The 9,648-nt window shown below is 44.4% G+C and overlaps 1 protein-coding gene across 1 annotated transcript; it reads right to left on the bottom strand.

Moving 5' to 3' along the window:
• Positions 1-1,103: 1,103 nt before the first annotated feature.
• On the bottom strand, positions 1,104-7,665 carry ACBD7 (acyl-CoA binding domain containing 7). Its single transcript, XM_006065994.4, has 4 exons — positions 7,513-7,665; positions 2,780-2,897; positions 2,613-2,675; positions 1,104-2,529 (listed from the first exon to the last, which is right to left on the bottom strand). Exons 1-4 carry the CDS (start codon positions 7,522-7,524, stop codon positions 2,456-2,458), a joined length of 267 nt encoding a protein of 88 aa, XP_006066056.1. The 5' UTR covers positions 7,525-7,665; the 3' UTR covers positions 1,104-2,455.
• Positions 7,666-9,648: the final 1,983 nt, after the last annotated feature.

The following is a 9,648-nucleotide window of genomic DNA, read 5'->3' as shown; positions in this document are numbered from 1 at the left end:
ACCAGACAGAGAGAGAAAGCACACCAGTTGGAAACAGACAGAAAAGAAAAGGGGAAAAATTAAATAGGAGAATGACTTGAGTCCGAGCAACGGCAGAACACCACTGGTAGGATTCATAGATACCTATTGCCCGGATGGAGAGGCACCATATCCCCAGGGGTACGTGGGTCCTGCCATCTCTGCCAAGTCCCAAACTGTGTGTGTCTCTTGGAATCCTAGCTTGGAATTGGCACCTTGATTTGTTATCTCCCTTGGTTCTTCACAATAAAGCCCCTACTTCATGCAACCAGTGTCTCTTCCTTATGGCTTCAAATGCTTGACACAGCTTGACACACTAAAATGTCGCCTTCTAAAGCACAGATGTGTTTGGGATCACATAATATGGGGTTGTGTTTTTGTTGGTTTAAAAACAGTATATAGAGAATCTTAGTGAGTAAGATTAAGGGAAATACACACAAGAGGGATTTTTTAGAATGTACCATTCTTTTTAATATTTATTTATTTACTTGGCTGCAGTGGGTCTTAGTCGCAGCATGTGAACTCTAAGCTGCAGTATGTGGGATCTAGTTCCCTGGCCAGGGATCAAACCCGGGCCCCTGCACTGGGACCTCCAAGTCTTAGCTACTGGACCACCAGGGAAGTCCCCATTGTTTCTTTTTAACAAAGTGAAAATAATACAGAATTCACCATGGCGGGGAGAAGGGTTTTGAGTTAGAATTCATGTTATACATTTGAGCTAAAGGTAACCTCAAGAAACTATGTTCCCTGTTTAGTACGCACTGAACTGTGCTTTACTCTTTGGTGTAGGATACAGAGCTCCATTCTGGAAGGATTGGTGCTAAAGGAATTTGTGATTTGTGATTATTCATTCGAACAACCTGTAGTTACTACAGTCTACAAATAGGAATCTCCTGATGCAGCCGACTCCAGGCTTTTGGGGTGGAAGTGAGGTCCACGCAGGAACAGCTCGAAGAGTTTCCAAGCCCTCCGCTGGAAGAGGGTGTTGACTTCTTTGTGGAAGGCTTCTGTCTTTAGGCAACACTTAGTAGAGAGGAGAATCACCTTTACTTTCCAAAGTTTTCCAGATTAGAAATCAAGCTAGATTTGTTTTTCATCAAACTTTTTATTTTGAGGGAACTGTAGATTCACATGGGGTTCTAAGAAACAACACAGAGCTCCCCAGTTTCCCCAGATGGCAACATCGTGCGAAATTCTAGGGTCGCCGGCCAACCAGGGGATGACATTGATACAGAACATCCCATCACCGCTGGATCCCTCCTGCTGGCCTTTTAACATCCTCCCCCATTCCCCTCCTCCTTGGCAATCACTGTTAGGTCCTCAAGGTTTGTAATTTTGCCAATTCAAGGATGTTACATAAACAGGATCATACAATATACAACCTTTTGAGACTGGCTTTTATTTCATCCAACATAATTCCCTGAAAATTCATCTAGTCGATCCAAAATTTTTTTTCTTAAGTCACATGAAATCAATCTCTCACACAACACCAAACCTACACCCCTCAGGAGGGGACAGGCACCCAGTCTGGAAAGATTTCTAGCCTGTGGAATCTTAAGCGGATGTTAGGACTCTGAAAATGAGACTACCTTCTTTCAGAGAGCCTGTGGACAGCCAAGTGAGACTGCAAACTGGTCCAACAGACACTACAGATTCTGCATTTTCACTCTGATAAAACTGGACTTCAGAGGCATGCTGCACAGTCCGTCATCACCAGCTACTACCTTTCAGCCTGATGTTTTTGTCTTAAGCATAGAAACTTGAATGGTTGATAGCCCATGACAGCTTTTCTTCTTTCTTTGAAGAGCTTGAGATAGACTCATAAGTTTATTTTTTAAAGTTTTGTTGCTTGCTATCAGCTTTTATATAGTATACACTTTAAAATGAAGGTAGGATAATTACAGGTACCTCATTCAATTCTTACCCTCTGAGATCAACATTTTCCCCTTACCCTACAGATGAGCTTTAGCAAAGCTTCAGTAACTTGCCTTGGGTTACCTATAAATCAGTCACTGAAGGGAGCCTGGAGCCGGGTGTGTCTGTATTGCTGAGGCTCCGTGTTGGTGTGAACCCCAAAGCTACACAGTGAAACAAAGACCCTTGTGATTAGTTCTTAATAAACTGTGCTGATTATACCAGTAAGACCACTTCACTGCAGAAAAAACAGGAGTCAAAAGAACAAGCAATGATTAATGTTTTTGTGTACACACTACCAGAGCAACACTTTAAAAAGAACTCTTAAAAATTGCCTGGTTTTAGCAAGTAAAATTTCGTTAAACATGTAATTTCAGCATACCTCTAATTCAGAATGACAAGTCATGTTACTAGCAAAAATATTGATGATCCATCAAGAGTTACAGTGCATTTCTCCCCTAAGTATTAGGTCACGATACCATTATGAAGGCTTCAAAAGGAAAATTCTCTCACGGGCTGAATTCTAGATTCCGTATTTTTCTATTAGCTCTTTTGCTTTAGAAATATAGGCACTCATGGCATCTTCCTTTGATAATCCTAGAAAGATACAAACAGGTTGACTCACCGACCGATGTATGTGGAAATTAAGAAGGTTTGTGTAACATTTAAAAACTAACTACCTTTTTGAAGGTTCCAGGCTTCCCACTTAGCCTTTCCATTTAGATCTAACAGTGCTGGACACTCTGCCAAAAGAAGGACAGATATAGTCACAGGATTACTTGTTATTTTATGCTTCTACACTGTTCAATAAAGTGTACTGTTATTTTTTAATATGACAGCACAATACCAATATCTATGTCTCCAATTACAGACTGTTTGTAGAGTCCATAGAGCTCTTTTAATTCCTCATCATCTGGTCTGGTTTTCAGCTTCCTCACGTCTTTGGCCGCCTTGTCAAAATCAGCCTAAAACAAAAAGACACAGTGCATTTGCTAACTTTTGGCAGGTTTATTTGCTTCAGGGGAACTTAAAGGGGACAGGAAGCTTTCGATCAGAAATGAACTATTACTGCTCTGGTTCCACCAGAATTATTCTTATTTTAACTTGTGGATACTTCCTCTGGTCCTTACCTGTTACATGGACAATGCACCTACGTATTTGATACAGAGGACAAAATAAAATTCTTAATATTTAAAATGTTTATCTAAATGTTTAAAAACTGAAGAATACATAAATAAATGGAAAAATATTCCCTGTTCATGGATAGAAAAAATTAACAGTTAGTAAAATGTTCATCTTACCCAAAGTCATCAACAAACTCAATGCAATTCATTATCAAAATTCCCATGGCATTTTTCATGGAAAGAGAAAAAGCAATCCTGAAATGTGTATGGCAGAGAAGGCAATGGCACCCCACTCCAGTACTCTTGCCTGGAAAATCCCATGGATGTAGGAGCCTGGAAGGCTGCAGTCCATGGGGTCGCTGAGGGTAGGACACAACTGAGCGACTTCACTTTCACTTTTCACTTTCATGCATTGGAGAAGGAAATGGCAACCAACTCCAGTGTTCTTGCCTGGAGAATCCCAGGGACGGGGGAGCCTGGCGGGCTGCCATCTACGGGGTCGCACAGAGTCGGACACAACTGAAGTGACTTAGCAGCAAAATGTGTATAGGACTATAAAAGCTAAAGCAATCTTGAGAAAGAAGAACAAAGCTGGAGGCATCACAATTCCTGATTTAAAATAATATTACAAGCTATATAGTAAGCAAAATATATGGTATGGTACTATATGGTACTGACATATAAACAGACACAAAAATCCATGGAACGGAGTCAAGACCCCAGAAATAAACCCATGCATATATGGTCTATTCGTTTATGACAAAGGAGCCAAGAATATACAGTACAGAAAGGACAGTGTCTTCAGTCAACAATTCTGGGGAAGCTGAATACACATGCCAAAAAATGAGACTGGACTCCATCTTACACCACATACAAAAATCAACTCAAAATGAATTATAGGCTTGAACATGAGATTTAAACTGTAAACAACTAGAAAAAGACATAGAATGTTCCTTGACATCATTCTTAGCAATGATTTTTGGATGTGACACCGAAAGCAAAACTAGTTAAAATGAAAATAAACACAAGAGACTACAGCAAACAAAAAAGCTCCTGCACAGCAAAGGAAACCATCAACAAGATGAAAAGGCAGCCCACTGAACGGGGCAAAATATTTGCAAACTGTATATCTGATAAGGGGCTAATTTCCAAAATATATACAGAACTCATATGACTGAACATCAAAAAAAAAAAAAAAAAAAAAGCAAAACAAAACAATCTGATTTTAAAAGAGTCAGGAGATTTTTCCACAGAAGATATATAGGGACCTGAAACAATGCTCCACATCATTAAGCATCAGGAAAATGAAATCAAAACAACAATGACCTATCACCCCATATCTGTAAGAATGGCTGTGATCAAAAAGGCAAGAAATAGCCAGTGTTGATGAGGATGTGGCGAAAACGGCACCCTATACACCTTGGTGGGAATGTAAATTGGTGCAGCCACTGTGGAAAACAGTGTGAAGCTTCCTCAAAAAAATTTTAAAAAGAACTACTATATGATCTCACTACCCACTTTGGAGTATTTATCCAAAGGAAATGAAATCAGTTTCTTGAAGAGACATCTAAATATACTAAAATGTGTCAATACTAATGGCCTCTATTGGTAAGTTTCCTGTTTTTTTTTAAAAAAAACCATCTATACTCTCCAAATTTCCCATAATGTGTACATATTGTGTCTATAATAAGGACAAAGTTAAAAGGCTACATCACTGCCCTCAGCTTTCTAAGGGCAGGACAGGGAGAGACTGTCCAGGAGGTATAAGGATCCTTCCCTTCAGGGTTGGCAGGCATCCCGGGTGTTCTATTTGCTGTGAAGTCCCGTGTCATCTTCCAATGACAGCAACTCAAGTCCTTTTGGCAAGCTAAGCCTTGATACGAATTCTAAGGCTCTTCAGAAACCATGCTAAGTCCCTGCCTTCCAGGAAGGAGTTTTTGGAAGACTGTGCTTCATGTTTTGAGGGGTATGGAACCATCTGACAAGCTCATGAAAGTCTCAGACCCTCTCCAAAGTGGAGCCCTTGACCATTTCCCAGGCAATTTCAGGGGTCCCCTCTCTAATCTCTCACCAGGCAGATAAGAAAAACCCATTCCAGAGCAGGGCCCAGGGCCAGTCTTTCTCTCCAGCATGCCCTTCCCTGGCACCCCAACATGATACACTTGTGTTTTACATGGCAGTTTTGATGTGCCTTCTCCCAGCCCAACCACGACGAGCCGTGGCAGGAAAAACATCGGGCTCGCATCAGGATCCTGGATTTTAATTCTAGCTTGGAGACACACTGCCCTGGGACTCTGTGTAAGCAATGGAGAGATTTGGCTTCAGCTCAAATAAAAGGCATCAGCCTCAGCTGGGAAGCACGAGGATGAAACAAGAATAAGACCGTAAATATTCTTGACTTCATTCTGTTGACTCTGCCGGCCCAGAGCTCACCACTTGTATCACACTATTGATTCAATATGTATTGAACACTTCTGAGGGGCCAGGCCTTGGGAGAGCAGACAGGGATGAACAGGGCAGCCAGCTTTCACAAAGCTCAGCGTCCTGTGGGAGATGAGTGGGTCACAGTGATCATGTGATACTTGCTCAAGCACAGGAGCAGTGGGTGCCCTGGGACCACAGAGAAGGGAGCAGTCACGAGGGTGGAAGGCACATTCTTGGAGGAGATGATGCTTAGCTGAGCCTGGGGAGGGGTCAGTGCCTAGGGGATGGACAGAGACAGGGAAGGGGGTTCCAGGCAGCCCCAACAGTATTTATTAGGGCTCAGCACAAGGGCTGGTGGGAATGTATTTGTTCCCCCCAAGTATTCAGAACAGAGGATAGGCACAAATGTTCATCTCAGTAGCAAGAGCCTTGCCTTAACAGAGTGCTGGCAGGTGGTAGGAGCCCATCTGAGCCCTGTACCTCCTTGCTGAATACATGAATGAAAAGTGATATTAGGAGAGTCTGAAATTATCATAGGTGAGAAACAGATTTTTTTTTTTCTTTTAATCTTTGGCCACACCTCACCACATGCAGGTTCTTAGTTCCCTGACCAAGGATGGAACCTACACCCTCTGCGGTGAAGCACAGAGTTTTAACCACTGGACCACCAGGGAAATCCCAGAAACAGGGATTTAAAGGTCCAGTCATTTACACTTAATTCCAAGCACTCTGGGCCAAAGGGAAAGTTGGATGATGTTCCCGTGCTGCTGCAGAGCTGGGCTCGCAGCTTTGGGTGAGGAATTTCAACTTCCGCTAAGCTCTCTCTGCTGGAGTCGGGTCCTCAGCACCCTGGCTGAAAGCTGACCCACCGGATTTCCCCTGCACCTGTGCCTGAAGGGTCTTCAGAACAACTCCCTTAAAACCTCTCCTCACACCCTCTCCCGTTCATGTTTTCACAAGGCCCCCGACCCCACCCTTGGTGTAGGCAGTGACCCTGGTGTCACCACTGTCCCATGGGGTGCACCCTGCCATGTACCCAATGCAGACGATTAAAAAATGTTAAAGAATATTTAGTAGTGACAAAAAGCTCATAGTACAAAGAGAGAGAGAGAGCAAGCAAAATTATATAAAAAGCAAAGTGTGTGTATAAACATATATATTCACATATCACAGAGATGTTTCTCGAACACTTGAGAAAGTAACTTAGTGCTGCTGTGATTATCACTTGGGTGAAGGAATGCCTGATGTTTTACTTTATATTATGGGCTTCCCTGGTGAAGAACCCGCCTGGTTTCATATCTGGGTTGGGAAGATCCCCTTGAAAAAATAGCTGCCCACTCCAGTATTCTTGCCTGGAGAATTCCATGGACAGAAGAGCCTGGCGGGTCCATGGGGTCACAAAGAGTCGGACAGGCCTGAGAGACTAACACTTTCCCTTTTTTCCTTTTTTCCTTCATATTTGTTCTCTTTCTCCCAAATTTCCACCCTGAACATATATATTTTTTTCCCTCCAAAGATCACAAGAACAGCATTTTAAGATCGCGGTTTTCCAGATCTCTGCACTTGCCTGGGAGAACCCCTAGACGTGCCAAGGAGCAAGGGGAGGCCGCAGCCGCCCACACCCCCCTCTCCAGGATGGCAAGAGAGCGCTGGGCAGGCCCACCGGGTCCGCCGGGTCCGCCGGGAGCAACCCCGCGCCCGCCCTCCCCCGGCCGGTGCCGGGTTTGCGTCTAACCAGTCCCCGAGGTTCACAAGAGTTGCTATAGGAAGCCCGGCACGCCGTCAACTGAGTGCACCGGTGCGGACTACGCGCAATAAGGGGGCACTGGGGATGGGGTGGGCGTGTCTCGGGGGTCCCCTCGGACTGCCACCGGGGACAAAGGCGACTGGCAAGCAGCAGCCCTAAGGGGCGGGTCAGAGATGCGCCGCGCCCCCGGCGGGCCGTCACGCCGGCCCCACGCCCCACTCGAGCGCTTTTCTCCGGGACGGACGCTCCTCCCCGCCCCCAGCAGTTTTAGCACACCCAGCTCACCTGCAGGGACATGGCGGCTAAACCTGGACGATGCCTGTCTCCAAGCGCCGGGTTCCCGGGACCCCGCGCCCAGCGGCTCCTTAAAGGGCAGAGAGCCTCCGCCCGCCGGCTCCCGTTGGTCGCGCTCCCGGGCCCGGCCTATGCCCATTGGTCGCTGGCCCGCGAGGGCGAGGCTGGGCGGTGAGTGACACCCTCCGGGCCCGCTGGGCCGCGCTCTTCTCCCAGCCCAAGCCCTACAGAGAGTTGTACGCTGCCAGAGGTTACAACTGGCAAGGCGCAGGGAAGAGAATATAAATAAGCTCCTCTCTGCCCCTGACTCGCTATATTCATTCTCTAGAAGTTGTTTGCAGGAAATCCTGAGAGGTCTCTCTAGGGCACTGACCTCACTTGGGATTCCTTTTGATATATACCTCTGTCCTCTGCATGATTCTAAGAACTTAGATGGCAGACAGCCTTTATCTGATGTCTCTGTCTCCCGACCCGCCTTTAGGCACAGCCCATTAGGAATGAAGAGGTAGTTTGCCTCTTTTCTTCTCGTTATAAAAGGAGAGCCAGTTACATTCTGAACACGCTCTGCAACTATCCCAGCTGGATTTCAATTAGGTTAAAAAAAAAAAAAAAAAGCACAGGACTCTTCAACATGACCCCATTCTCGAAGGGAACAAACCCAGTGTCCAAGTCTGCAGACACAGAACGGGGTTGTAATTCACATCTGATTAAATTTTCATAGAACTGGAACTGCATTTTCTGGTCATCTGAGGAGTTCATTACATAGAAGTCTTCGTGGAGCAAAGTGATTGGAAGAAAGGGCAAACTCAGTTTTAAGAAAGCTATTGATTTGAAGTGTCTAACAATGTAACAAGATACAGGAGTTCAAGGCCTTAAAACGGTTTGCCTTGTTTTCGCATAAGAAACATTTTACCTTGTTTTTGCATAAGATTACACTTAAAAATTATCTGCTACATCTTCACGTAAATCCCTTGGTTTTTTATTTTCTCCTCAAAACTATTTTCATGGTGAAATCAATGAGTTTCCAAATAAAGGACAAAAAGCAAATTTTAGAACAATATACTGAAAGGAGAATTCCCTGGTGGTCCGGTAGTTAGGGCTCTGCTTTCACTGCTGAGGGCCGGATTGGATCCCTGGTGGGGGAACTAAGATTCCACAAGCCATGTGATGTGGCCCAAAAAAAAGAAAAAAGAAAAAGAAATTCCTTTTTCTGTCCTTGGCAGAACTTTTTTCAAAATTTCCCAACGATGAGAAGCACACTAAAAGGCACCATGAAAATAGCAGCTGAAGAAGAGCAAGTGCTCTGTCTGCTAGGGAAAGCCCTCTTTATCAGTGTGTGTCAGTCGGGAAATACTGCAGTGAGCTCCTGTATCTGTGTGTATCTGCAGCTGAGACATTTTGATATTATAGTCATTATAAAAAATCAGGAGGAAAAGAGAGGGAAGATTCACTGTGCTCCATTTTATTCTCTAAGTCTAGAATGTTATTTCAAGCACTCTTTTCAAAACATGTTCTTCTCTTGAGTTGCCATCCTCCTACTGGTTGCCAGAGCCATGACTGGCCTGTCTCAAGGAGCAAAAAGAAACAACAGAAACATCAATGTCCTCTGTTCAGTGATCATAATATACTGCTGCTGCTAAGTCGCTTCAGTCGTGTCTGACTCTGTGCGACCCCATAGACGGCAGCCCACCAGGCTCCCCTGTCCCTGGGATTCTCCAGGCAAGAACATTGGAGTGGGTTGCCATTTCCTTCTCCAGTGCATGAAAACGAAAAGTGAAAGGGAAGTCGCTCAGTTGTGTCCGACTCTGTGCGACCCCATGGACTGCAGCCTACCAGGCTCCTCCACCCATGGGATTTTCCAGGCAAGAATACTGGAGTGGGGTGCCATTGCCTTCTCCGCATAATATACTAGGTACAATGAAAACTCAGTTTTGTGGAACCCTTAGGGAGTCAGTCAAGCTGGACAATAAAGATTTTTATTTTTATTATTATTAAATATTCATTATAAACCAGTATGCATATACATATGTTTTTTTAAAAATAAAGGGTGCATTTATAAACATACCACCAATTTAAAAAATAGAACACTCCCCTTTACCTCTGTGACTCTCCTGGTTCCATCCCACC

Source organism: Bubalus bubalis, chromosome 14 (genome assembly GCF_019923935.1).
Source record: "Bubalus bubalis isolate 160015118507 breed Murrah chromosome 14, NDDB_SH_1, whole genome shotgun sequence".
Taxonomy (NCBI): domain Eukaryota; kingdom Metazoa; phylum Chordata; class Mammalia; order Artiodactyla; family Bovidae; genus Bubalus; species Bubalus bubalis.
The sequence above is the reverse complement of the archived record's forward strand: the minus strand, read 5'-3'. Positions and strand labels throughout refer to the sequence as shown.